A 26,517-nucleotide genomic window follows, 5' to 3' on the forward strand; every position below is an offset into this window, starting at 1 on the left:
TAGAATAATACAAAGGTGGTCGGCAATTCCCGAAGGGGACGCGTATGCAGGACGCGTCTACCAAGCTTAGTATCTCACCCTCACCACTCGTAAGCCATGGTATGTCTCTTCCTTGCTCAGTCTTTGAATTGTCTTTAATGTTGATTAGGCCAGACGTTACGATAGTAAGTCGCAAGGTCCTCGATGATGCAAGCCTCTCTTAACATAGAACAGGTCGAACAACCATTTTCTCACCGGAAGGTCTGTATCGTTACTACTCCCCCATTACATTGTTTATCGATTTCATATGCAGGTCGGTTATACCAGAGTGAGCTCCAGCAGATCATTCACTCGATATTGCGCACTGACACGGATTACCAGTCGAATATGCCATGGAAGCCATCTCTCGAGCAGGAACCGTCCTCGGTGTCCTCGCCAAAGACGGAGTCGTCCTCGCAGCAGAAAAGAAGGTGACAGGAAAGCTGCTCGATCTGTCTGGTGTCAAGGAAGGTGGCTACGGTGGAAGTGGAGAGAAGATATACCTCCTCAACTCGTGCGTTCACAATCATTTTATCCACCATTGCCACCCTCTCAGTATCGTGCAGAAACATAATCGGTGGTGTCGCTGGGATCACATCCGATGCCAACTCTCTCGTCAACTACGCACGGTCAGCAGCCCAGAGGCATCTGTTGACGTATAACGAAGATATTCCTGTCGAGTTGCTGGCGCAGAGGATGTGTGATATGAAGCAGGGATACACGCAGTATGGAGGTCAGTTCGTTTCATCCAACTCGAGACCTTTACTCTAACGAGCTGTGTAGGTCTCCGGCCTTTCGGCGTTTCCCTGCTCTATGCAGGCTACGACCCGCACTACCAATTCCAGCTATACCACTCCGACCCATCTGGTAACTACTCTGGCTGGAAAGCAACTTGCATCGGAGCGAACAACGGGACTGCCCAGAGTCTGTTGAAGCAGGAATACAAAGACGATATGGAGGTGAAGGATGCGATTAGTTTGGTGCTGAGAACGATGAGCAAGACGATGGATAGCACGACGCTAGGAAGCGAGAAGCGTTCGTTGGCTCTTGTTCTTATCGAGAAGGCTGTCGTTGCTGATGTGTCTGTTAGTGGAGTTTGCAGTCTTGACGCTAGACCCTACGACGAAGGAGCCCAAGGCGAAGATATACAGGCCGGCTGAGATTGATGCGCTGCTAGAGAGCGAAGGGCTAGCGAAGAAGGACGAGGACGCTACCATGAGATCCGTTTGAAAAGTGTATTTGCTAATAACATTTCCTGATTCTACCAAGATCGCCGCATACACTGGAATCCCCAATCTGTCGACGGAACGATGAGGGAATATTATAATCAATCTATTCAGCATGGTGAACTTTCCACGGCACTAATTTTCGTGGTCATTCCCATTGACTGCTAGGCCCTCTGATCATACTCTTCCCAAGTCAGCCAGAAAAGACTAGTTCATTGCCGTAAACTTTCACTATCCCTTTCTGAGATTTGATTCCGCGGGGCACGCCGCGGACATCTGTTTTGTTGCAATGACCATCTGAACGACAGAGCGTCAGCAGTAGACAGCTCGTTGGCCACGGTCAAAGACACAACGACAGATCTATCGCACCTCTGGCGACGCGCTTAAGGTTGTCATGCTCGCTGTGATTCTGTTTCGATGCTATACAAAGGATATACAAGATCATATCATAATTTGTGACGTTTGACTAGAGCAGTTCAGTGACATGCCATTCCTTTATCTTCGCCTAATGATCCAAGGTTCAATTCCCCTCCGAAAACATAGTGGCCAATAACTGCTCCTATGACGACGGCAAAGATAAGGTACCCCTGGAAATGAATGAATGTCAAGAAAGAGAGACGGCAAGAGAGAGAAGGAAACGGACATTGTATGTCATGAAGATGAGCATCAGGAAGAAGGAAAGGAAGACTGTTACACCATATAATGTTGCCCTGAGTGCACGGTGAATCGGTGGGACAGGGACACTGAACAAAAGTAAGACCCAGACCCGCTCGAACGATGAAACACGCACCCAGTCGATGGCTTGGCCAAGACTCTGCCCGACAACAACAAAGAGTCCTCCGCAGCATCGCTCGCCCTACTCGAGCTCCTACTCCTTCGAGACCGCTTTCCCTTACTCAACGACGTAGCAATCCGAGCATCGACCGTCTTCTGTAGTGCCCGGAGGTATTCGTAGAAGATTCCTAGAGCGACGATAGCGAGACACGAAAGGACGAATTGAGTGGTGGTCTTTATGTGCCAGCTCCGGAAGACGACACAGGTGTGTTCGATTTGTGTGTTCCTAGAGTCGGAGGTAAGTGGGAGGAGATTAACATTAGACTTTCGACGAACGAACCAGAGCATGTTCATGGAACAACGTGGCTGGGTCATCCCTCCGCCGGGGTCTCCGTGGTCCATCGTCTTGGTTCTTGTTTGGGTGGAGGGTGTCGGAGGTGGTGGTTGATTGTAGCCCTGTCTGTTACCGCAGTCGTTCCGGGTGTCGCAAGTGTGTGAGGAACCGCACCTGGTCATGTGATACCGCCATCAATGCGTAGCGGAGTTTGCCGAGTGTGGTTGCTTCACTCCGTCATGGCTAATATTTGTAAATCCTAGGTCATTCAAAGGACGATGAATGCACACGAATATGAAGTCAACAAAACGCCTCTCTATCGCCGCGTTTCATGCACGGCACGTCAAGCCGTGAGCGCATTTACTACGTGAATTTTCCTGTGTCAATCCACTGCTCCGTCTGATCTCTGACCTGTGCCGATATTCATCCTACCATGGGCTCGTGTCGATTGCGAGGACAAGGTCTTACTCAGCGGGTCGGAAAATTAAAGGCCACTCTCGAATCAAGTTCTTTGGCTCAAGTCAATGGAAACTTTGTCTTTACTGTTTTCGACCTATGACGCATCTCTAATCAGTTCTATTTCCGGCCTCGAGAATCCCACAATAGCTGCGGTTCCATAGATATCCTGGATGGACGCGAAAATTATCGGACTTCCTTTAGCCTCAATGTAACTATTCAGGTACACTTCACGCACTCCTCCGGGGTCATCTGCCTTTGATGATCCACTAAAGTCTTCTATTTCTGCCTTCAACGCTGCCTTGTTACATCCTCGTTGACTGCCCGGATAATTCACTAGGCTCATTTGACTCTACACGCAATCCGACTGTTATCCGAACCGCCCGACAATGTTCCCCCCACGCCGACATGCCTCTACGTTCAGGTGCTCTCAAACGTTGGACAAAAATAACTGGAGGACTCTACATGGTATAAAACAGATGCCAGCAAGGCTCAAGGCTAGTCAGAGCTGAAGATGTTCGCCTCCATTGTCTCCCTCGCCGTTGCCTTGACGCAAATCACCCAGGTATACATACAAATTTATTCCCGTTGCCATGCCTTCTGAAAGCTCACATCAGGTTGCTGCCCATGGTGGTGTCCTAAGCTACAAGATTGCCAATTCTTATTACAATGGGTATATACGCTTATTTATCGGTGTAATTTCAATAATTCTCACACCCCCTTTATAGTTTCGTACCATACAACACCCCAGTTGGCCAGAGCTCTATCCAGGTAAATCTCATGGTAAATCATCGTCTCTGATTAGACCTCATACCTCTTTCTAGCGCGAATGGGACAGCTACAACCCTATTACCAACCCGGTTGACCCATCCCTTTCGTGCAACATCAATGGCGCAACTCTGACGTTGCAAAAATCTGCCACGGTGCCCGGTATGCTAGTCGTTGATATTTTATACATCTCTCTCATCTCTGCTCACCAGCTGGCTCCTCCGTCACTGCATACTGGAACCAATGGCCTCACACCATCGGCGTTAGTGTTTTGTACTCTGTAATTTCATAACGGCTAATTCTCTCAACAGCCGGTCATGGTCTACATGGCCAAGTGCCCCTCAACCTGTAGTTCTGCCACTACTTCCACTCTTGAATGGGTGAGCGTTCTGACAACATTCATTGTTTTCCAGAGTAACTAACTCCTTCCAGTTCAAAATAGACCAGGCTGGCCTGATCTCAGGTACCCTGTCTACGGGCCTCTGGGGTATGGGAGAACTCGTCCAAAACAACAATTCCTGGTACTGATAACCGCTTATTTAATGCCAACGATCCCACTAATGAGAGGCTGTAGGACAACAACCATTCCGGGATCCTTGGCGCCCGGCGAGTACTTCATCAGGCACGAGGTAGGGAACCCATCGCATGATCTAAAATCCGCGAACAGGTGCTGATTTTCCACCAAGTTGTTGGCAATCCACACCCCCGACCAGCCCCAGTTCTATCCCGAATGCGCACAACTCATCCTCACTGGCGGTGGCAGCGCATCTCCACCAGCAAACTACCTAGTCAAATTCCCAGGCGCTTATTCTGCGTACGTATCCTTAAATGGTCTTGACTGAGCCAATCGCTATATTTCTTTCTTAGATCCGACCCCAGCGTCACTATTGACATCTACACCAACGCTAACCAAGCTGTGTCTAACTACACCATCCCGGGACCTGCTGTCTGGCACGGATGAAGAAACTCGACAAGTGCGACAGGTCGAGAAAAGATGTATTTGTTCCAATGTCTACGACTTTTACTCTTAATGAAATGACCCTGCTTTCCTTTCTGATGCGCACCGTTTATATTTGCTGGTTCATAAGAATGACCTTCAAACCCTCCCTTTTCATCGCATACTTCAATGCTTCCGCCACCTTGGACAAGGGAAACACTGCCGTGATCATAGGCTTCAAGTCGATCTTCCCGCTTGCCAACAAGTCGACAGCAGTTTGAAAACAACCCGCCGTGTACCGCACAGTCCCTATGACGTCGAGCTCCTTAGCCACTATCGTGAACGTAGGGAACGAATTGACGGGCTGCCCAATTCCAGCTTGGACGTCTATAAAATCACACTGTAAGTAAGTTTGGTCAGAGAGAGGCGACTCACAAGTCCCCCCTGGGCGCAGGAACGCCATCCCTGCATGCATGTATGCCTCTGCAGAAGTAGCCTCTACCGCGATATCGACACCGCAAGATTCGACCCCCGCCTCGTTCATGGTCGTCGTCTTGAAAGCCTCCGCCCAGTCAGTGACGTCCTGTCCCTCGTCAAGAGGGGGCGACACTGCAGCATAGTCTGCCCATGATTTTCTGGCGAAGTCAACGCGCTCCTGGGACCTCCCGAATGCGAGGATCTTCGATACGCCATATGCGCGAGCGACGGCCATCACTAGAGAACCGAGGGGACCGCATCCGCTGTAAAATATGGGTTGGTTAGGTAGGTAATACCATATAGTGAAAGACTGGGCGAACAAAATAGCAATGGTCTGTCCGGCGGCAAACTTGGCTCGTTTCGCAAGCTGTGTCGCTGTGAGTTGGGGGGCTATTGGTTATTAATGCTGCTAACCTGTACTGCTACGGCCAGTGGTTGGATACAGCCAGCTTCCTCCCATGAAAGACTATCTGGAAACTTGACGACAAAGTCTGCATCGCAGACGTAGTACTGCGACAATACTGTGAGGAGAACTTCAGTTTATCGCGTGAATCTGGAACGGGGAGACAGTCGCTTACGCCCTGGTACGTCTCCAAACCCTGCTTGCCTAGGCGTTTTACACAGATTCGTTCTTCCTGTCTTACAGTTGTGGCACCTTGACCCAGTAGTGAGTCTTAGAATATATTTCCACACACACACGCGCGCGAGACGTACTTCTTGCAAAAGAAGAACGGCTCAATAGCTACCCGATCGCCGACAGCGACATTCATCACTGCCTCTCCTACTCGTGCGACGACCCCAGCGGCTTCGTGGCCCATCACCAATGGTTTTGTCAACGCCTTTTGAGGTAGGCCGAAATTTTTGTAGATGGTGATCTATGGGAGGGGAGGACACGTTCATTGAAGTGGAAGAGTGCTCAAACGAAACTTACGTCTGTCCCGCAAATACCTGAGGCCTCCACCCTCACCAGGACATCCTCTCGCCCTAAAGGAGGAACCGGGACGTCCGTGAACTCGATCATTTCGGGTCCTACGAGGACGCATGCTTTGTTCGAAAAATGTTGGGCCATAGGACTTGGACTTGAGAGAGAGACAGGTAAGTACTCGATATACATCGCGAGGGGACTTAAATATTGCGACTTCATCTCGGAAGGATCTTGAAATGGAAATTTTAAACACTGTTAAAGATCTGGGTATTCGAGCTAATATGTATCCATACTGAGGGTGCCAACAAGCGCTAGGCGTAGTTAGGTAACGAGCCTGGTGTCAGCAAGTGCTAGGCATAACTGACAGGGTTTCAGACAAGCGCTAGGCATAGTCGGGAAGCAAGGAGGTTGGCAAGCACTAGGTGTAACCGATCAGAAATGCTTAGTTCCTAATGCAATGGAAGGGACAATATTTATATCCTACCAAGAAGGACTCGAGTCAGTATTATTCTCCAAAGTTCCGTAGTATTCCAGCATCAGCAAGAAGAATAGAGAGAGTAAGAGACGGTACCAGTATGCCCAAAGCATGGGAGTCTTTGGGAGACGTACTGGACATACATCGTAAGGGACTTAAATATTGCGACTTCATCTCGGAAGGATCTTGAGATAGAATTCCAAACACGCGCTTGTGCTCCGTGTCAATGTTCGAACAAACGTTTCCTTATGATGGGCTAAAAGGCGAGCGGTCGCGCACTTTGGAGACGGCACAAATGAAGGATACTACGTATATCGATCTCGTATACTTAGAGGGCAGACAGTATGGAAGCCTGAGGTTAACCGCCGGTCCTCAAGATGCAAAGTTTATTTTAGTTGCCAATACGGCTATCCCTGGACTCTTGATCCGCTGCCGCCAGCGTCCCGCAGTTAAACAAGTAAAGATAAGTTCCAGGACTTGTACATGTATGCGATAAAGCTTACGTCTACTACAACTACAACAGTACCTATCGCGGCCACCTAGCGTCGCCGTAAAGTAGGTACTGTACAATACAAATACAACCACCATTCAAAAACGGAGAAAAAAAAATATCGAATAAAAAAAAACAAAGCTTTTAAGACATCCTGAATAACTGATACTGTAAGCGTGAACCAGTGTAACAACAGCCCAATAACATGAGAGAGAAAAAAGGGAACGGAAAATAAAGAGATCAGATCAGATCAACTGATTCAACTCGAACATTCCGAATCTAATCTTTCGAGTAGCTTTTCAGCCAACATCGCCTCTTCAACAATAGCACCACCACCACCTCCACTCGTACCGCCACCGCCGTCTCGTCGCGAACGCAATCGTGGCGGGGATCTCTTCGGAGGTAACGTTAGAGATCCCCATGCACTCAGTCGCGTCTCCGCAACACCCTCTTCGCTGACATTCACGGCGGACTGCCGCTGAGTATCGTATGAGTATACTGCCCCCGGCGAAGGCGGAGCAAAAGGGTCGTTAAGATTACACATGTCCAACGGTGGCGAACGCGGCGGAGACTGCGCCTGCGGAGGATACAAGTAACCCGGCGAACGGGGTCTTCGCGGAATTGTAGGGATGGTGATATGGAGCGAGGGGAATTTCCGTCGTCGCCTTTGCGGATCTGAGCACGGCTGGGACGTGAAATTGGATTGGGGTCGGATGGGTATGCTCGAGCGATGCGAGTGGAAGCTGCTCCTGATTCCATCTAAGATATTGGAATAGGCTCGCTGGGGTAACGGTGAAGGTGAAGGGTCCCCATGAGCGATACTACGCTCTAACCGAGGCGAACGTACGCGGGATGCAATCCGTGAAATCGTTGTGCTGCGCTTTAAGCCGGGAGAGCAGAACGATGACGACGTGCTCGGTGGGCGAGGATGCTGTTCCCGGGGAGCTGCAGGGGGCCACGACATGGGCGCGATAGGGCATTTAACGGGGGATCTGAGGTGAGCTTTATAGCATTGTTAATGGCGCCTTATCGGTCTATTACGTGAAACTCACCTAGCCAAGCAACCATTATGCACCCCACCCACAACACGGTGAAGATGCATTTTAGGGACCGAAATACAACGGAGACGTTCCATACACCAAGGTTTATCTCGTTCAGGATCGCTGAAACGGTTCCGGCGCGTCCCTGATCGTCCGAAGGATTTTGTACGAGCACTATGACGCATATATCAAATGCAAACGTTAACAATGCTGATACCTGAGCAACCAGGAGGAGTAGGGATACGGCGCGTTGATAACCCTGTGCGTCAGTACTGCGCGGTGCTCGGGTCGTGGTTGTTCGGTCACGAGTAAGTCGCTCCAGGACGTGGATGTGGATGGGGAGAATGGTGTCATTGGTGTGCTTTTGACGTGGAATACTCGGATGCGAACGTATAGGTTCGGGAATTTGGAGTACACCTGGATCGCGAGCCAAATCGAGAGAAAATCGCTTGAAGCTTGAAGGCGACGGCGGCGGAGTGTCAGGTGTGGAGAAATATGCCGATGGTGGTACTGCTGGAATTCGAAGAGGCTGCGGCGCAGGTGGCCTCAGAACGACAGGATGCGAAAGAGCAGCGAGACAGATATAAGTGAGAAGCGGAAGAGAAAGCGTTGCGAAAAGAAGATAGAGAAACGGCGAGAGCAGAAGCGGGATCTTCGGTTGTATGAAAGGCGAAATAAACGAAACCAGTGTCGCTGGAAGAAAATGAAGTCAGCGATTTCTGCGATAAAATAAACAAAGATAGCGCCTACCACATAGAATTACAAGGGCTAGAATAGCATTGTACATACAAAGCTGACGTCGCGGGATCGTCTCTGGCTTCACCGATGCGGATATTAGGTAAATGAGGCATATCGCGACTAAATGGTCGTGTCAAAGACGCGTAACATGGCACGAAGACATAAAAGACGCACGTTCCAGCCTCAGCAGCGTCAGAAATACGGTCTCAGTGCTCTCCATCGCGTTGCCCGACTGCTCTGTTAGTGCTGCAAGACCAAATCCACCGACGAAAAGCGAGAGCAAGGCGATGGTGAAGACAGGGATAAACGAGCACAGAGGAAGAGAAGCAGTGCGAAGACGAAAGGCAATAATAAAGGCGACGGAGAGAAGCGGGACGAGGAATAATAGAGAAGGCGGTATCGCATAGAGATGAAGAAAACGAGGCATGGTGGTGGATCAGAGCAAGTAGCGGGCGAAGAGCAAGGCAGTCATCCAGTAAGCCTCAAGCCTTTATTGGGTTCTCATTGGTTCCCCATAATGACCGCCACTTCGCCCGGGTTCGCCGATCCTTCGTCAGATCTTCGATTCCGTCCCATCCACTACTCCGCCTCCTAGTCCTCCTCCTACTGTCCTTTTTCGACAGGGTACATTACTCGTCGCGTCAAGTTCAGTTAGCCTTCAGCATAGTCACATAATCGCGTCGCTTCAATCAGATTCAGTGATGAGAGCTAACGAAAGCCCTCGGAAGAAGCCGAGGCTCTAGCTAAACATGCACAACGTTTTGGACTTCTTCGACAAGTTCGAATTCTCTTCCAGGTCCTGGCACCTGGACTGTTTCATCCTTTGCGCGAAGCCTCTCTCTGTCACCGGTCGTCGCCTGGTCGGTTGTATGTGCGCCGGCTAGCCCAAGATGAAGAGGTCATGCTTGCTGCGGAGGCCAGCCAGCAGCAAACTCTCTATCGCCATAGCGTTTTCACAGTCTCTCAAATCGCCCTTCCTTTCTCTTGGCCCAGTCTAAAGTATCAAAGTCCATTTTCCTCGGTAGGTTACAAAGGAACGGCTGCTGTCAACGAATTTGCTTCTATGCCTGCTTCATCCGCGGGGATGATTATACCTGGGTCGACAAGTTGAGCCTTTTGCTTTGCAGCGGTCAATTTCTCCGCCAAGAAATCAAGTCACCGTATCGTTCTCATTTGACTCGAGGACTCTCGGTGATCGTCGCCCCGGTGAATATCTATCATCCTTCATGATCTGCTTCTCCTGGACCCATAGGTAGGACCCCCGGTATCTCTGCTGCTGGGGCCTGGATTGGAAGTCGGTGAAAATGTGGATCTTGTCTCGACGGCTATACCCGAGTTTACCCACTTTCCTCTCGAAAGGTACTAAAAACATTCTAGGTCACCGAACTTTTGCGGGCTCCCTTCTGGTCTAAGAACTTAGGTCCTTATCATCAAATCGCGTTTCTCGGAAAGCCTCTACCCTAGATTTTCCTTCTTTTGGACGCTTGCCAAGGGAGGTTTTAGATGCTCTTTTTCTCGAGTATTTGAACGAAAGGCCTGGTCTCCTGAAGCTCCGACAGAAGTAAGTACAGACGGAAATTCTGGTCAAAATTGTCCTTAAACGTATGAACTGCTGCGGAGCCCCAAAATTTGCTCGTATGAACTTCTCTAACACAATTTCATCGTTTCCATTTGTTCCAGAGCTTTGGTGATTCTTTCTTTCTTACCGCAGTAAACAAGGTTATCTGCGCGCTCTTACACCATGAACTGGAATCCTTAAAACTGTTCACCTTCAGTACTCTAGTAGCCCACCTCGTTCGCCGAACATGCCAAATCGAGACTCCCTTGAACTAGAGCGCCAAAATACACAAAATTTCCGCCTGATCTTAGCACGAACCTCTGGCCCTGTATTATCGTCGAAAATGAGGCATTACAGGCCCTGAATTTTGAGTTTTTCTCTCTCGAAAACCAGGGGTCCTGATTTGACTCTAGATCGATCGCACGCGAATGATACGCTTCTTTCCCCATTCGCCCTCGATAGCACGCTAGTCGTAGCCTTGGAGAAAGGGACCAGGCTCGGCGATCTACGTTCCGTCCCTTGCGTGTTCCTCCTTCTGGTGCTCCTCCAAGACTACTTATCCATCTGTTTTTATTCGCCGGGTGTAAAGTGTGGGCAATAATTTATAGATAGTGGGTCTATGGCTTGTTCCCGCGGGATTATAGATTAACTGGGACTGTAACTTGGATATACGCCGCGTTTTTGAGTGGAAGATAGAAGAGAACCCTATCGGGTATCGAGCCCTCGGCCCTTCTTTGCGAAGCAAGTCCATGGACGAAGAAGAAGCTGGCGGTGCTTGCCGACGGTGTTGCTGAGAGAACTGGGTGATTATCGACGGTGATAAGATAGTGAAGATATCGGGGAGATTTTTGTTCAATGAAATTCGACACTTTTGATGGTTTGACGATTTGCAGTAAAGCCTCATCTTGTCGTGGAATGAATGGCTCATGCTTCCGTTCGGTCATTGGAAGTTCATAACGAGAGGTAGCTCAATCGTAGATCGGTATTTATCCATTATTTTCAAACAACTTTACATATACCATTCTCCAATGTTTAGATATTCGTGCAAGGTCTCAGAAGCGACCATACTACTTACCACCCTGGAATCGAGAATCGAGTCATGAGACTGATCCGGGATGTCGTTGTTCCGCATCCACGAAGAACTCCTACCTACCTGCGGTGGTAGTCAATTGGAGCATAGGCGCGCCAATCCACCAAGATGCTGAGGCCCCACGTCGCACAGATCCCATGTGAGGGGGTTAGAAGTCGTGAGCGAATCCTCTCCACCGGGACGATATAATGGGCGGTTCATACTTAATCCGATGACTGGGACGAGTGGAGCTTTAGCATGGTCCTGGGGAGTAACGAAGCCTGTATAAATGAACTTTTGGAAGGACACGAGGCTCTCTGACTTAAACACATGTTGCGCCGAAGACCTCATCCAGGCGGATAAACAAGAGGCGGAGTCTTCGCGTCGCAACGGATCTCAAGGGACGTGAAGGTGTAGAAGTCACCGGCGTAGATCGTCGAAGAAGGACGCTAGTCCAGTGATACTGAGAGCGAGTGACTTGGATTGCTGGTGGAAGATCGCCTCGAACTTGGAGTCGTTCATTACCGTTCTCCAAGGTGCGAAGGTAATGAGAGCGAGACCACGACCGCGACCGCAAGACACTGGGATTGTAGGGCCCCCGGGAGAAGGGATGGATTGCAAAAGATGAGGAAAGGCTTCAGTTAATAAGAATGAGAACGTGTCAATCACAGCTGACTGGTCTGCGAAGGTTATGCTTGGTCTTTCGCAGCTGATGATTATGAATCCGACGCTCGAAGATATACATGGAGGTTGGGTCACCAGGCAGGAGCATCGAGTTCTCAAGCCAGTTCTTTTTTTGGTCGTTGGATAGCTGAGTAAGTCTCGAAAGCACGCAACCCTGCCGTGAGTACTAGTCATCGATACAACTCTGAACACAGACGAGTCATCGGATGGAGTACAACCATATGGCAAGCACAGGTTTTCAGTGAGACTGTTGTTGTTTCACAGTACGGTACCCACATTCCTGAGACCTGACAGCTTGAAATGGAGAAGAAAATGTCTATCAGAAAGCAAATATCAGTCGACTATTTTGCTGATGAAGAAAGTGTTTGTCCAGGATGGAAAATCAGAAGGTTGTTGCGCCAAGTAGTTCTTCAAGAAAGGGACGACAAAATAGACGTGCAGGGAATATCGTAGCGCGTTGATTGTTGAAAAATAGGCCTTGTACTTTGAAAGCTGAATTATTTTAGAGGTAGGTATACATACGAAGCAGAGAACAAATTAAGATCCCTCATGACGGTGGCGTTGGACCCTATCCTGAACGTGAAATCTCAATTGAAATTGCACGATTCAATTCAAATACGAAGGCATTCTCGAGGAGCTGAAAATCTACCCACAGTCATAACGTTTCTGATATCGACTGGGGATGGAAAAACAAAAGGTTATCGTATACTTACAAGCTTCAAGGAGCTCCGAATTGGCCGTCAATATGACAGGAGTGTGAATAAAGCGATGAAAGGGGATAGGGGTTGTTGACACATATTTGGACAAGGCGAGGTAGAAGACACTGGTGCCACGTCAGCTCAGGGTTTCTTTACGACCTCCACGTAGCCGTCCTGCGATCGTTTGCAGTATCCCACCCCGAGTGTCTGTCACTCCTCAAATACCAACCGCCATCTCGTTCCCTTCCACGTACACAATACTCAATATGTCCGTTAATCCTTCTGCCCTCTCATCACAATCATCCCCTGCTCCGGAAGCGGGCCCTTCAAGAAAGCGCCCACGCTCCGAGATTTCCTCAGAAGAGCGCAAAGAGGCTAGGGCGCATCGTAATCGTATTGCTGCCCAGAACTCTCGCGATCGCCGAAAGGCCCAGTTTTCTTACCTCGAGCGCCGGGTCGCTGAACTCGAGGAGGAGAACCGCCAGCTCCGTGTGGGCATGGCACCCGGCCACTCGTTAGCCGATGAACAACGAGCAGCTGACAAAGCACGGGAACGAGAGAACGAGGAACTGAGAGAGCGTATTAAGACGCTGGAGAAGGGATGGGATGCCGTCGTAAAAGCGCTCGCCGCTAATGGTAAGTTTTTGCTCATGGTCGTCGTTAACATTGCTAAACGTTTTTCCAGGTGTGCCGACGGGTCTCCCACTACCCTCATCAGAGCCGGCTCCTGCACCACAACAGCCAGCTCCGACACCTACTCAAACGAATCCGCCTCCGCAGACGGAGCCTACATTAACCCAAATAACACCACTCTCCCCCGCTCCCTCCTCACATTCCTCTTTGGATTTTGACAGCCCCATGTTCTCCGCTTCCTCTCCCTCATCTGACGTGTCTGACATCGAGCCCACTCGCCACCTAGCACGGGTGGCGACCACCAGCGGACCAGTTAGCTCTGGTACCATGGTGTCCCTGCAGCGGGTGGACTTGATATCTTCACGTTCAACTCTCCCTTCCCCCCATCTCAGACACACGAAGAGCAGCCTCCCGTCGACGATGCTACTATGGAAAACCTCTTCCGCGAAATCCTCGCTGGTTCCCCGGAGACGGCACTTCTACCTCTTGAGGCAGAGGCGCCACTGCCAGCTCCCTCGCCGGAAGTAGCGTCGCTCTCGAGGTTCGATGAGATGGCCAAGGGAAGTCTGTTGTTGAGTGGAGTGGAGGCGGAGGTGGATCTGAACGTCAACTGGGGTTATGAGGACCTCGATGTCCAGAGACTACTAGAGTTGTTGCCTAGTGAACAACCGGTCGAGTATCCGGGCTGGGAGTCGTTTAATTCTGCGACTGTCGGAGTGTTCTAAAACGTATAATCGGCCGATTTCTTTTCTCTTGCTGGGCATGAACTCTGTTTCTCTGTATATCATTCGGATTTCTTTTCGTCTTCATTTCATCTTATATTATGGTCTTCTCTTCTTGATTACTTTACACCATCTCCCGGATCTCATATCCCGCACTCTCACTTACCATACATCATCCTTTGGACGACTTTTAGCTACTACTTTTCCCTCGTTTGCTTTTCTTGTTCCCCCGGTCATCTCGATGCCGCTCCCGTTGGTCCCATGCGAGCTGTTATTCTCCCCTCTGGGTTGATGAATTCTGCTTGCTAGGATCTATGGTGAGCGCTTGGGTTTGCTGGTTCAGGAATAGGAAGCGGGTGAGGCTCCTTAGTGTAGGTTTTCATATCGTCTTTAGTATGGCGTCAATGGATTGGTGTTTGTGCTAAGTACTTATTGGCGTAAGTTATCGAAACAGTGTAAACTTCGGGCCCGCAAAAGGGCTGTTTTCCTCTGCTCAATACTGTACTGACGCTTGCTGGCCGTATCGGTGAATTGGTCGTAATCAACGTCGCCGGATACTGAAGGGCCCATGTATGGCGTTACTTAAAAATCTATAGCAGCCTTATCTTCGCTCTCTTGGTAGAAAGTATTCAGAACTTCTTTGCAACCTTCTGTATCACCAAACTGAAAAAACCTACGGCATTCAATACGAAAATCATCCGGTTGGAACGGTCTCTTCTATGCCTCGTGAACATACGGCATCCACTGAAGTTCCCGACTTCACCTACGTGAGCCAGGGCCAAATTTTTCTCTGTTCGATGAAGAAGGTCGCGGATTGCAAAAAGAAACTTCTACTTACTTGCAACTAGACTATCTTTATCGATGGTACTTTGCGTGCCTGAGACCTTCCCTCTTGCTGGGATGATGAATTGTTGAAACTTGACGTTCCGCTTACTGAATTGGATTCCTTAGAAGGACTCAGGGTACTACCCGTACAGGTAGGGAGTCTCCGGTGACCCTCCCTGTTTGCCAAGCTGAGAATTCCAAGCCATTCTCAGCCTAGCCGCTATATGTTATCGATGAACCACATCTCATAAGTATGACAGTCGTTGTCAAGTCGCGCTCTCTCTTTCTGCGACACCAGTAACAAATTATCCCGGTGGTATCGGCGAACGACGTACTGTATTCTCGTTGAACATGTTACTTGAGCCCCAGATGGCTTGGTCTCGGTGCAAAAGAGCGGCTGGTACTCCTTGATCGTTTGGTTAGCGCCAGCTAAATAAGTATCCTATGGAGTCAGAACGGGTGCTTCGTAATCAGGTCCAAGTTTTCCTATCGCGAGTAAGTAAGTACGAAGTCGGAAGTCCGGTTGCTCTTGAGGTCATAACTACTTACTTCATAACGCGTTTTGAGCTGTAAGAATACTCGTCAGCGTTTTGCATATCTCCGCACCCAAGCGCTATCAGTTGGAGCATAAACAACGGAACAATTGAACAGAGCCTCAGCATGTATCATTGTCATCATCGCCTCAAAGATTTTGGCCTTCTCACTCGAAGCCGCAGTAGACCGGTCGACGTTCTTGTCCTTCAAGTTGAAACAGATTGGAAGGACGGGCACCGTCCATGTTGATACCAGGTCGCGTCTCAGCTTTCAGGTCCATTCGAACTGGGATCTCTTCTTTCAAGAAGAAATCAAAACAGGATGGAATCAAGAAAAACACACAGCAAAGTAGTAGCACTTAAGTGCTTGTACCGAGTCCTCTGGCCACTGCGAAACCCGCCAGTTGTAACGACCCTCACCGCCCTACAAATACTATTTTCCACATTTTGATGGGGCGCAGTGCAGTGAGGACGTGCAGTGTTTAGGATCATGCGGCCGGATCACTTGCTCCATCTTCTGTGGCAAGAACCTATGATCGGGACATATTCAAGAAGAAAGAACCAGGCCAAAAAGTTCGCATGTCATATCAGTGCCTTTTCCCGTACTCGATCGAGGGGCAGTCACCTCGATTCTCCCGCGGAACCTCTTTTTTTCTGGCTGGAAAAAGTTGAAGATTGCTTCAAGTTTTTGGTATGCTATGTGGCCGTCTTCTTTAAACAGGTGAATCGTGGGGTGGGTAAGTTTCCATGCATTCTAATCAGCCTTCTCTGTGATCATCACGGGTGTTATTAACTATGTTTTGGCTGATCCGCTATCCATGGACGAACGGGGAAGCTCGATTTCGCAATTCGAAAGGAAAGTTCTGTATGCCACAAAGCGTGCAACAAACATAATCATCAGAAAGGGAAGGAAAGGAAGGAAGGAAGGAAGGAAAGACCACGACAATCGATCTCGCTCACATACATACATATGGTTCCTGTTCTGAGAATAATTTTGATTCGGTGATAAGCAACGAGGTACTTGGACAAAAAAATTACACGAAGATATACAATCACATATATGTATGGTCATTAGTATTCGAATATGCACAAGCTGAAAGAGAGACATGAAGCGAGATAGAACCCGTCTATCCATGCTAAATAATGGGCTGCCGTCGGTAACGGCCTTTGACTAGGTTCCGCAGCTGCAAAATCGATAGCGCTATACGCGGGAGGTGGTAGCTCCGCCATCGAGATCCCTCGACCCGGAGGCCTGCGAGCTCATCAGCAACCACCCCCCAAGCTTCATCATGCGAGTCCTTTATTTGCGGATGCGTCGATATCGGAGTAGGAGGTAAGGATCGCAGGGACTGCCCCTGGGACTGGGAATCGTGTCGCCCAGGGGGTATGGGTAATCGCCGAAGGCGATTTGAGCCTGGGAGGAAGGATGTAGGATGCGGAAGCGACGCAGTTCGCCTGGTGGTGTGGATTGCGGTCGACGTGCTGACTGCTGTGGCGGGGCTGGGAGTCTGCGGAGATTGTTGGTAGATACGCGACGGGTGAGGCTGCTTGAAAACTCAGCGGGCAAGGGCGGAACGGGAGGTGCATCGGGGTCATGGTAAAACGAAGGATCCAGGTATGTGTGAGATGGGGCTGACGCATTTCGTAGTGGATAGCACACGGATTCAGCCGAAGGACTATGCCCGCGTGAGGCTGAAGGAACTTCGATTGCGCTCGTCATTAGGTCGTCCTCCTCGTCTTCGTCCTCGTCCTCATCCTCTGCCTCCTCGTCTGATTCAGACACACTTGAATCAGGTGTGAGTGGACTTAATGTAGGGTAAATAGGATCGCCATAGACTATTTTTGCCATTTGCCCCACAGAGGCCGATGATGCTGGAGATAATGGCAGATGGTCCACGGAAGAAATAATACTAGCCGAGCGCCTAGAAAAAAGCTGGTCACGGCTCATTATTTTTCGCCAATGCAGCCCAGTGGTGGAGATTGAAAGGAGAGTGGGACAACGGGTGTTGCTGGACCCTTCACCGCGCGCATGTTTCTCCCATTCCTGGGCGTCAGTTACGAGAAGCAACGCCGTCAGGACCAAGTAGTCCAGAAGCAGCAGGGAAACACCGTGATGCATAATGGTCGGGCGGGCGTCATATTTGTCATGAAGGGTCTCAAATATTTTGAGCCGTGGCGGAACCGAACCCACTGCGGGATCCAATGTCGCTATCGGCCCTTCTACGGATGGGCTTATACACTATAAAAATTGTGGACGTCAAAGGTTGATAAATATAAACTGTGGCCAAGGGGACATACCCAATAACAGCCTCCGACGGCCTTCCATTTGAGTGTCCGTGGGTATCCTGGAATATTGAACTTGCGCGGGGATGAGCTAAGACAAAATAAGTCTTGGTCAGAGCCGAGCAAGTAGGCGACGTACCGTAGTATGGAGCTCTGCCTCAGAACGTGTTCCCCGTACTCCCAGTCACCACCCTTGACCTGGACTTGCACACCGTCCCAGTTGCGTCCCCTTCCCTTGGCCTTCATAAGAGGCCATCTGATACTACTCGTCTCAACGGGCCCTGCCCAGGGATCCTCGCGATAGATAACTGTCGTTGTTCCCTGTGTCTTGATAGCATATAGCGGCAAGCTCTCGTGATCATCCTGTATAACAGAGTCGAGAAACGAAGGCGAAGAAAGTTTGAGAGTGAGCAGACAATTCTTCTGGTGCGAGCGCATAGTACTGGGAGCCGTCAGTGTTGTGGGAGAAGAGAAAGATGGCTAGCTAGGTTGAGGTCGGAACTCGAGAGTAGCACAATAGAGTGCTGGCTGTAAGGAAGAGGACAACCGATACAGCGCGGCTCTGGTGGACGTTGTAGGTGCTGTGAAGGGAGGAAGAGGAAGGTTGGCGTAACGGTGCCGTGAAGAGTCCGTGGATATGGGAAGACAAAAGGAGCAAGTGGACCATGGTGCCTTCTATACCATGAGCTCTCTGATGGGCATGCTGAGGTAATGGCATCACGGCATCACTTCCTGGGTGATGCAGATATCTCTCGGTGCTCGGCCGGCCACAATCCCTCCGTTCTATTTATTTCATCCAATCAACCGAACGGTTTACCTTGAGAAAAGTGAGTAAGATGTTGGGGGGGATCGCGGGCTAGCTCCCACAGGAAGAACCACAGCAGGAAAAAAAGGTAAACACTGGCACGCACTAATAATGCACCCGATACAGCGATCGTCTATCAGTGCTGTACCGAGTCTATAGAACAATTAATATCAGCGCTCTTGCTGCCAAAGAGCATGCGCTGCACGACAGCATTCTTCCGTCATTCAAGCGCTTGTCCGGACGATCCTTTGTCTGCCCGGGACGCATGTTACATACTCACCGTGACAAGAATGGATATCCTTATTGACCGTGGGAGTTTTTACCCCAAATTACCCCATTTTAGCCCGCCAAGGCCAAACAAACACCAACACACTTTTTACACTTTTACCACCACGTACGTTGGACAAAATGTCAAGCAGCGCAACCGACCCTACTACTGTAACGTGAGTGTAGCTATCATTGATTCTGTCAGACTTTAACGCGTTCTGGACCATTACAGTGGCACCACCGAGGCCACCGCAGGGACTGACGCGCCTGTCTCTCCCGCAGTGGACAAAGGCAAGGGCAAGGCGCCAGCCAAAGATGACGCGATGAACGAGGACGAGGAAGAGGAGGAGGATGACGATGATGACGATGACGATGCCGAGGAAGAAGAAGAGGAAGAGGAGGAAGTACGCGTCGCGTCACGTCCCCTGTGTTTACCCGTAACTGACGCGTCTCTAGGATGATGACATGGAGGAGATCGACCCTGCTGCCATTCTCCCTACGTCCCGTCGCACTCGTGGTGCTCGAGTCGACTACACCTCCGCTGAGGCCCTTTCCAAAGCCGGGTTGACCGAAAAAGATTTGGACGATGACGAGGATGACAAAATGAAGGACTAGGGTCGCAGTCGATTGAATTTGTCAAAAATGTACCTGTTGCTTGTACATTCGTCCACTGTTCCATGGTCCAGCTGCACTGTTGTTGTTATTAGTAACACGTTATTCACAATGTTTTCCCCCGAGTAAAGCATTGTCTCCTCAACAATACTGTTTTCTTTGTGTAATGTTTAGGCCTCACGTTCGCCACCCGCAGGCCGCCTTGATGTATATCACGCCTCGAGGTAACATTGACTTTGTAAATCCCTGAACTCAACCCGGCGTCGAGGGTTCAACACTACGCCTGATGCCTGCCTACGGATGTTCTTCAAACAGGATCTGTCCCTCGGTGATAAGAATCCCAGGGCCGCTCCGATTTTCTTCCAGATGGAGGAGGAGCGTTCCGCCATTCCCACTACTCGCCTCCCGAAAAAAGTAGCATCATCAGGTACATTTAATCACTCCAGGGACCATCTTTCGGATTCTGATCCTCTGTCTGTGGAGGTTCGGCTCGACGGAAAGAGAATGAAAGGGCAAGTCATCACGCCGCGTCATCAGTCAAGGGTGCAGTGACGAGTTGTTACTACTTTTTGAGTCAGTAACATCTCGTACTTTTGCCGAGTCACCCATTGTCACTATGACAGCGCGCCCGGTCCAACACTAAGCGCCCAGTCTATCGTAAGTAAGTTTGGCAGATGTGCTTTCCCATCGTGGGTCCTTCATATAATCATTTTCTCACCGGTGTACAGTCTATTCGACGGGTATTAGGGTTCCAATAATATCCCGATGGTCGTTCATCAGCATCATATAACCTAGAAGATCTTTGGTGATTCATGAGACCGTCTGTCGAGTTTCAGTCTCGTAACGAATTCCCCGAGGACGAGGCAACCATATGGTGGTGTATAAGGAAGGCGCGCTCTGATCTCAGTTGGTACCTGGCTCCCTGTACATACGAAGCGGCGTACGATGCACGTCAGGCTTCGTCAGCGATGAATTTACGGCTGTCCCCGTTCTGGTGGTCTAGCCCAGGTGTACTGGGTGAGTGGGCACGGCTATCGTTCCGTTGCTACATGGCAACTGATTGCGTAGTCAAGAGCCTCGAGCACGCAGATTCGGAAGGTGATTACCTGTTTGGGACATGGTGATCACCAAGGGTATTGTTTCGCGGATGATTATCACGTCGCTCGCCATGAAGTCTCTCAGAACAACTTCGGAAGGAAGAGATGGGGTTGCAATAATCACGGGCGCGTCAGATGGATGGATGGAATATGGAAGCCGGTGGCGGACAACAACCATCCATATGTTTGTATGGCAGATATTTCTCTGTACCGCATCAGAGGTGGTACAGTGGTGATACGTCGAGTACTTGAAACCAGAGTTGAAGTGTGCATATGCACCGACTTGGATATCAGCTTCTTATCTCCCTTTCCGTAAGATATACGCTCATTCACACATTTTGGACGACGAAAGCAAAGCGCGAGCTCAATAACATTCAAAGGAGACTGCATCTAGATATTGAGCTTGGTCCTCCTCCAGTGACGCCGCTTAGCATTGTACTATCGCAAAAAAAAATCAGCACCGCAATAACAGACAAAACAGAAATGCAAACCCACCTGGATTTTAGTATCAGTTTTCAGCCGGAACCACTGAGGGATTGGGCGGTTCTGACGTCCGGCCTTTGCCAGGATTCTTTTTGTGCGGAACGTCTTTTGGGAAGGCTACACCAGAAACAAGGATTACTAGCGTTCGAGCACATTCACAAGGCACTCACCATCGTTGGATGTCGTGGGGTCAATGTTTGTTGTCGTGGGAAAATCCTGGGATAGCCTGTATAGCTGATGTAATCATTATCCCACGGATCCCTTTACGTCATTGTGTGCTGGAAATCCAATTTGACCACGACAACCATGCAGCTTGGTTGGTTAACTTGTTTCTTGTTCTTCTCGTTTGTGCTGGCTGTTGAGCCACCGAAGGAGTTGGAGATTCGTACGACGTATACTCCTGAGGAATGTATTGTGAAGGCTGCGAAGGGGGATTCTATTAGAGTCCACTATGTGCGTGATACTGATTCCTACAAGTTGAGTGGAGGACTGAAGTGTTCTGTAGACTGGAACTTTGCACGCGAATGGGAACAAATTCGATTCGAGGTTCGTGCTCTGATCGACTTGAAGGATAATGGTTCTTACAAACTCGAGCGTGTAGTCATGACCGCGGTGAACCGCTTCCTCTTACCCGTGAGACCTTGTCTCGTTGAAGGAACGCCACGTATCTGATGCAGCGGTCTTCTTTCCCAGTTGGTGTAGGCCAAGTCATCTCAGGATGGGACGAAGGTCTCCAGGGTATGTGCCTCAACGAAAAGAGGACACTCATCATTCCCTCGCACAAGGCATACGGTAAGTTTCCTGTGCTTTGTCACGGCAAAGTCCCAGGTTTATGTTCTTCTTAGGCTCTCGAGGATTCGGAAACATTATCCCAGCCAACTCTGCGTTGGTGTTCGACGTCGAGTTGGTTGGCTTGGATTCCAAAGGTCGTGATGAGCTCTAGCATTGAGGGTGTTCTTTCATAGTAGCTATAGATACGAATCAGTACGGTTATCGGTTTCTGAATATCGCGGTATAACCTTTCCACAGCGTAAATTTATTGGTTTGTATTCATGCAGTGCATGATTTCAAAACTGAAGGGCTGGGAAGATGGGATATTGTAATGGATTGCGAGCACTCCTACCTCCACGATAGGTTATGACTATATGTGCTTCAAGCTCATATTTTTGGAGCGGCGCTTTTGTGGTTAAGCGTGTCCAGGGGCTAACCCAATTTGGACATTGCGTCATGCCTGCACGTGACGCACGTGGACTAAATCGATTTCCTGAGAGACAAAGTAACCAATAGCGCCTTTTCTCTCATTTCTATCACTTAGATCTCAACAATGCATGCCATACAGGTATTTCTGTTCCTTTTCCACATGATATTCCCGTCTCATCGGGCATTTAGCAACAATTATTCGCTGTCCGAGAATATCTCAGTCCAGTGAGTGGCCTAATGTCTTGCTTGGCCCAGACCTGATAGGGCTATCCAGGTATTGAAAGAGAGTAAATTCAAGGAGCACGGTCGTATCACGCCTGGTCAGCCCTGATATCCCTATCCCTTTCGTCGACACAAAGGCTTATCGGAGTCATACAGAGGAGTTTGTGGCGGCAGGAGACTTCCTGGCGTACAAGTTTCCAGTTTGGACATGGTCAGTGCGATCCAAGCGACTAGGCGAGCACAACTGAATCAGTGTCTTCAGGGAGAAAGGCGACGCCTCCAAGACTCGCGAATATCTCCCAGCCGAAAAGCAATACCTCGTAACACGAGGCGTGCCCTGCCTCCGACGAGCGACTTCACTAGCATACACCGACGCCGATGAAGATGCGGAACGACTACTATCCTTTGGCGACTCTTTCGCCTCGGCTGATGAGAAGGACGAATGGGTAGAGACTCACGCGGGGAGGAAGCCCAACACGGACTCTGCTGCCAACCCAGGGGAGATCGACGATATCCCAGATCTAGAAGGCCCCGTCGCGGGGATGTCGCTGGACTCGTCAGCACCGGGCGAGATACCTGATCTGGATGATATCCCAGATATGGAGGAGGAAGGGCTGGAGGAGGGCGACGAGGCTACCGCTGCCGCCCCCGCTGTAACAAAGGCATGCGTTACCAATGCTAGGTGTGTGTTATCGAACCCGACTTCTGCCAAGTTTTCTCTGACAGCATGAAAAGCGAAGTCGAAGTAGCCAACGGCAACCTTCTGCAGGTCCGGACTTACGATGTGATGATCACCTACGACAAGTATTACCAAACACCCCGAATCTGGCTGCTTGGCTACGATGAGAACAGAACGCCCCTGACACCACCTCAGATATTCCAAGATGTTTCTGCTGATCACGCTCTCAAGACAGTGACCATCGAAGCTTTCCCACATTCCGCGACGTTGCAGGCTGCGTCGGTGCACCCATGCAAGCATGCTAGCGTGATGAAGAAGGTCATCGAGCGTATGAATAGCAGCGTCGTCGCGGAGCAGCTGGCCCAACAGAAGCTGGCGCCAAAGGAAAAGAAGAAGTGGTTCGGTAGGAAGTCGAGTGGTGGTAAAGATGACAAGGTACTCAGTGGTGACGAAGAAGAGGTAGAAGGGATGCGGGTAGACTTCTATCTGGTGGTATTTTTGAAGTTCATCGCTTCGATTGTCCCGACGATTGAGGTAGATTCTACCACGTCGTTCTGAGTGGTTTGTACATATAGATTGATACCCGATGATTTGGGAGTATGCTCGTTATTCAGTGTCAGAAGTTTATGTCAATGTATCATATATTTACTTGTATAATTCGTACTGAACTTGGTATTCGATTAAGACTGACAAAGCGATAACAAACAAGTCCTGCAGGCTGGCCACTGTAAATATAACGTCGTGTACACTAAATTTCATGAAGAAAAACAGATTTATTAACAAATATGTAGAGTATGAGTACATTAAGAGAACTATGTATCATCGATGGAACTCGCCCGCAGTCCAACCCAGTCAGGCTAGTAGCCCGACGTGTTGACTGACCGATTCACAAGGTAAACGAGCATCAGTCGTCCTTCTGTATTCTGAGAGACTCCAGGCGACACATGACAGATGGTCAACGCGACTAGCCATGTTTATGTGCAGTAGCACAGATGTCAAGCGGCTGCTTTGATGAAGTGATTTAGAAATCGAAGCAAAAGAACGTGCACATGACAGCGGGGTAGGACGATTTGAGGTAGAGCCGACACCTAGGTAACGCACGATATCATCTAAAGTGACTGTTCTCCTGCTGGAAAATCCCTCAAACAGAAGGCCAGCGCTTACACCGCGCCTCCCTTGCCACGCAGCAGTTTGACATGACTGCTATTGACCTAATTCGATGCGTTCTTGAGACCCGAACGGGACGAATCCTGAAGGAGGTGACCTATAATGCCATTTAAAAGAGATAAAATAGTCAAAAGGAGATACATACAGGATGGGTTTCGACGGAGTCAGACTAGATAAAATCCTACAACTTTTTTGATCCAGTATGTTCATGGTGGCGCGATGACATGCCAATTTGCCAAGCGTTCGGGCACAGTATCATCTACCCATGTGATAAACTCATACATTTCCTCAAGGAACGTCCATAAACCTCCATAAAAATGAGTCCTTTTCGCTCAATGGAAGGAAGAGCAATTCTCACCGAATGGTCTTCGCACTGTCGTTCCGAACCGGCGATTGATGCCTCCCACATCGCCCTTCGTCTCCGTAAGGACACCATGACCAGAAAACCGCCGGACGCAATTCAGATACGTCGAACGCAATATCAAATCCTTGAACGGGGTCGCTCTGACGCATTTGGACAACGTTCTGGGTGCCATAGGACGAGTGATAGCCTCCAGAAACATTTCCCAGTTACTGTCAGCAATTCTGCCATAGATATAATCAGGTGCCGGGTTGTAAGCAGCGATTTCCCAGTCCACGGGTAAGACACTGAGCTGCGTGGTTGCTTGGTCAAGTGCTAAGGATATTCGAGTCCGAACGATTTGTTCTTGAGATAATATTAAAAGGGTCCACCATCTGTCTCGGACGCGATACGTGATTTCGAGGAAGATTTGAGTGATATTTGGAAAGCACTTGCGAAATCCGATGAAATTGGGGAGATTGGATAAGATTGTGTATGGCTCCTGTGCGGCTTCCTGATTTGTTTCAACTAGGTCGACATGACAGGTAATCGTACGAGTGGAATTGGGGAGATGACTTCGGTAGATCAGAGAGTCGTTGTTGCGTATAATAGAACTGAGATAGAACAGATATCCATTTGTTGGAACGAAAATGTCCCGGGAAGCGATGTACGCGAAGACATCCTTCCAGAGGCGGTTGATGAGGGGACATGTTTTCATGAATACAATTCTATCCTCCGAGGGGTGTTCGGAGTACCAGAATTCTGAGATAACGGCGTGAACGAGCTCAGGGGGGAGCTGGTCGAGCATAAAAAAAGAAAGGAAGGAAGGTAGTTGATTTTATTAGTCGTCGTACTCCCTAGCCAGTCGACGTTCAAGCTTCGTATTGCAAATTCCTTATAAGGCTGTTTGGTTGTTTGGTGCCGTTTGACATCGGTTCATCTCGCCTTTTCCATTTTGGTGACTTCAAGCTAGCGGAGGAATAAGCCGTAGCAGTGCCGAGAAAGCGATAACTTTCGGCAGAACTTATTCTTCTGCGCCGCCTGAAGCCTGCCTCTGCAACGAGACTCGCCACGTTCATTGCCCAATTGGAGCGAAATATCTCCGTCGCAATATAGAAAGATACTCTCTGCTCCTTCCCTGAACAAAATGCTTCGCGCACCCTCCTCGCGGGAGCTCGTTCTTGGCTTTCGTCGCTCCTTACATACATCACAAGGAAATGTAGGTGGGATGACTTCTGCACTTCATTCTTGAATCTCTGTTCTCATACGAAAGGATTTTAGATCTTCCCCCGTTCCTACCAACAACAGCGCCAATGCACTGGCTCTCTGAAAATGAACTTAGGCAATACATCCCTCCTCTGATGCGCGTAGGTTGGTGCCTAAGATGGTCTACCAAGCTCAAATCCTGTGAACTCTCTTCGGAGTTTCCCATTGCCGGATACAAGACCGCTATGCGATTCATGAATGACATCTACAATTGCCGGTGAAGAGAATGTGAGAAAATTGGGATGATGTGTTACTGTTCTAACCCCAATCTTCTGACCAGCATCATCCTGAGCGGATCGGTTTTGCTAGCAAACGTCTTAGCATCTCCGTTCAGACGCACAGCGCGCTTTCACCGCCGATTTTTCTCCCGGGGAAAGCTGAGAGTGAGGGTGTACCGTATAAGTATCCTGGAATTACGCTTCGTGATGTGCGTTTCGCGATGCTCGTTCAAAAACACTATGCGGAGAACTATCAGCCAAAGCCTCGGAAACCGCGCGATGTTCCCGAAGCTCCGGAAGTATTGACTGATGGATCACTTTTGAGGGGTATCTTGGAGCGTGCGGGTATTCCTTACGCTACGGACTAAGCAAAGGCTCAGTACTCAAGTCGCCGCTTGGGACGTCTCTACCTATGGAGGGGTATTTCCTGTACTCTCTTATTGTAGAACCCAAGGAAATCAGATGATAATAATAATGCATTGTCCGTGTCAATAGCAA

At 49.4% G+C, this 26,517-nt stretch overlaps 12 protein-coding genes across 12 annotated transcripts; 6 read left to right on the top strand and 6 right to left on the bottom strand.

Moving 5' to 3' along the window:
- The first annotated feature begins 27 nt into the window (after positions 1 to 27).
- EV420DRAFT_1526055 (nucleophile aminohydrolase) lies at positions 28 to 1,433 on the top strand. The gene is made up of 8 exons (XM_060472397.1): positions 28 to 99; positions 149 to 164; positions 214 to 240; positions 293 to 307; positions 361 to 532; positions 585 to 751; positions 802 to 1,053; positions 1,109 to 1,433. The coding sequence occupies exons 1-8, from the start codon at positions 97 to 99 to the stop codon at positions 1,246 to 1,248; spliced, it is 792 nt and encodes a 263-aa protein (XP_060334252.1). The 5' UTR covers positions 28 to 96; the 3' UTR covers positions 1,249 to 1,433.
- A 31-nt stretch (positions 1,434 to 1,464) lies between these two features.
- EV420DRAFT_1526057 (copper transporter) lies at positions 1,465 to 2,605 on the bottom strand. The gene is made up of 5 exons (XM_060472398.1): positions 2,527 to 2,605; positions 2,359 to 2,478; positions 2,035 to 2,304; positions 1,888 to 1,987; positions 1,465 to 1,831 (listed from the first exon to the last, which is right to left on the bottom strand). Exons 1-5 carry the CDS (start codon positions 2,532 to 2,534, stop codon positions 1,721 to 1,723), a joined length of 609 nt encoding a protein of 202 aa, XP_060334253.1. The 5' UTR covers positions 2,535 to 2,605; the 3' UTR covers positions 1,465 to 1,720.
- A 706-nt stretch (positions 2,606 to 3,311) lies between these two features.
- On the top strand, positions 3,312 to 4,697 carry EV420DRAFT_1330405 (glycoside hydrolase family 61 protein). The gene is made up of 10 exons (XM_060468801.1): positions 3,312 to 3,373; positions 3,426 to 3,481; positions 3,537 to 3,579; positions 3,633 to 3,738; positions 3,789 to 3,838; positions 3,888 to 3,956; positions 4,009 to 4,097; positions 4,151 to 4,205; positions 4,263 to 4,390; positions 4,444 to 4,697. Exons 1-10 carry the CDS (start codon positions 3,323 to 3,325, stop codon positions 4,535 to 4,537), a joined length of 741 nt encoding a protein of 246 aa, XP_060334254.1. The 5' UTR covers positions 3,312 to 3,322; the 3' UTR covers positions 4,538 to 4,697.
- On the bottom strand, positions 4,644 to 6,077 carry EV420DRAFT_1304786 (GroES-like protein; the record flags this gene model as incomplete). Its single annotated transcript, XM_060468462.1, has 7 exons — positions 5,922 to 6,077; positions 5,705 to 5,865; positions 5,569 to 5,645; positions 5,405 to 5,511; positions 5,311 to 5,357; positions 4,949 to 5,253; positions 4,644 to 4,900 (listed from the first exon to the last, which is right to left on the bottom strand). Exons 1-7 carry the CDS (start codon positions 6,057 to 6,059, stop codon positions 4,644 to 4,646), a joined length of 1,092 nt encoding a protein of 363 aa, XP_060334255.1. The 5' UTR covers positions 6,060 to 6,077.
- Positions 6,078 to 6,864: 787 nt separating this feature from the next.
- Positions 6,865 to 9,372, bottom strand: EV420DRAFT_1526065 (uncharacterized protein). The gene is made up of 4 exons (XM_060472399.1): positions 8,833 to 9,372; positions 8,671 to 8,778; positions 7,933 to 8,613; positions 6,865 to 7,882 (listed from the first exon to the last, which is right to left on the bottom strand). Exons 1-4 carry the CDS (start codon positions 9,083 to 9,085, stop codon positions 7,140 to 7,142), a joined length of 1,785 nt encoding a protein of 594 aa, XP_060334256.1. The 5' UTR covers positions 9,086 to 9,372; the 3' UTR covers positions 6,865 to 7,139.
- A 3,475-nt stretch (positions 9,373 to 12,847) lies between these two features.
- EV420DRAFT_1201138 (uncharacterized protein) lies at positions 12,848 to 13,945 on the top strand. Its single transcript, XM_060466332.1, has 2 exons — positions 12,848 to 13,303; positions 13,353 to 13,945. Exons 1-2 carry the CDS (start codon positions 12,934 to 12,936, stop codon positions 13,826 to 13,828), a joined length of 846 nt encoding a protein of 281 aa, XP_060334257.1. The 5' UTR covers positions 12,848 to 12,933; the 3' UTR covers positions 13,829 to 13,945.
- Positions 13,946 to 16,597: 2,652 nt separating this feature from the next.
- On the bottom strand, positions 16,598 to 18,381 carry EV420DRAFT_1201340 (uncharacterized protein). The gene is made up of 3 exons (XM_060466334.1): positions 17,803 to 18,381; positions 17,679 to 17,754; positions 16,598 to 17,619 (listed from the first exon to the last, which is right to left on the bottom strand). The coding sequence occupies exons 1-3, from the start codon at positions 18,099 to 18,101 to the stop codon at positions 16,681 to 16,683; spliced, it is 1,314 nt and encodes a 437-aa protein (XP_060334258.1). The 5' UTR covers positions 18,102 to 18,381; the 3' UTR covers positions 16,598 to 16,680.
- Positions 18,382 to 20,834: 2,453 nt separating this feature from the next.
- On the bottom strand, positions 20,835 to 21,100 carry EV420DRAFT_1619146 (ribosomal protein L39e; the record flags this gene model as incomplete). The annotated part of the gene is made up of 3 exons (XM_060475442.1): positions 20,835 to 20,882; positions 20,940 to 21,044; positions 21,098 to 21,100. The coding sequence occupies 3 exons, from the start codon at positions 21,098 to 21,100 to the stop codon at positions 20,835 to 20,837; spliced, it is 156 nt and encodes a 51-aa protein (XP_060334259.1).
- A 121-nt stretch (positions 21,101 to 21,221) lies between these two features.
- EV420DRAFT_1526077 (uncharacterized protein) lies at positions 21,222 to 22,114 on the top strand. Its single transcript, XM_060472400.1, has 6 exons — positions 21,222 to 21,380; positions 21,433 to 21,473; positions 21,529 to 21,560; positions 21,621 to 21,719; positions 21,773 to 21,911; positions 21,957 to 22,114. Exons 1-5 carry the CDS (start codon positions 21,234 to 21,236, stop codon positions 21,868 to 21,870), a joined length of 417 nt encoding a protein of 138 aa, XP_060334260.1. The 5' UTR covers positions 21,222 to 21,233; the 3' UTR covers positions 21,871 to 21,911; positions 21,957 to 22,114.
- A 35-nt stretch (positions 22,115 to 22,149) lies between these two features.
- Positions 22,150 to 23,630, top strand: EV420DRAFT_1201184 (putative E2-like enzyme). Its single transcript, XM_060466333.1, has 6 exons — positions 22,150 to 22,266; positions 22,317 to 22,352; positions 22,402 to 22,447; positions 22,506 to 22,560; positions 22,612 to 23,031; positions 23,085 to 23,630. The coding sequence occupies exons 1-6, from the start codon at positions 22,252 to 22,254 to the stop codon at positions 23,584 to 23,586; spliced, it is 1,074 nt and encodes a 357-aa protein (XP_060334261.1). The 5' UTR covers positions 22,150 to 22,251; the 3' UTR covers positions 23,587 to 23,630.
- Positions 23,631 to 24,401: 771 nt separating this feature from the next.
- On the bottom strand, positions 24,402 to 25,343 carry EV420DRAFT_1639864 (uncharacterized protein; the record flags this gene model as incomplete). Its single annotated transcript, XM_060477025.1, has 2 exons — positions 24,402 to 24,502; positions 24,554 to 25,343. 2 exons carry the CDS (start codon positions 25,341 to 25,343, stop codon positions 24,402 to 24,404), a joined length of 891 nt encoding a protein of 296 aa, XP_060334262.1.
- A 315-nt stretch (positions 25,344 to 25,658) lies between these two features.
- Positions 25,659 to 26,492, top strand: EV420DRAFT_1526089 (uncharacterized protein). Its single transcript, XM_060472401.1, has 3 exons — positions 25,659 to 25,758; positions 25,817 to 26,018; positions 26,111 to 26,492. Exons 1-3 carry the CDS (start codon positions 25,683 to 25,685, stop codon positions 26,385 to 26,387), a joined length of 555 nt encoding a protein of 184 aa, XP_060334263.1. The 5' UTR covers positions 25,659 to 25,682; the 3' UTR covers positions 26,388 to 26,492.
- Positions 26,493 to 26,517: the final 25 nt, after the last annotated feature.

This window comes from Desarmillaria tabescens (genome assembly GCF_030435595.1).
Source record: "Desarmillaria tabescens strain CCBAS 213 chromosome Unknown EV420scaffold_9, whole genome shotgun sequence".
NCBI classification, from domain to species: Eukaryota; Fungi; Basidiomycota; class Agaricomycetes; order Agaricales; family Physalacriaceae; genus Desarmillaria; species Desarmillaria tabescens.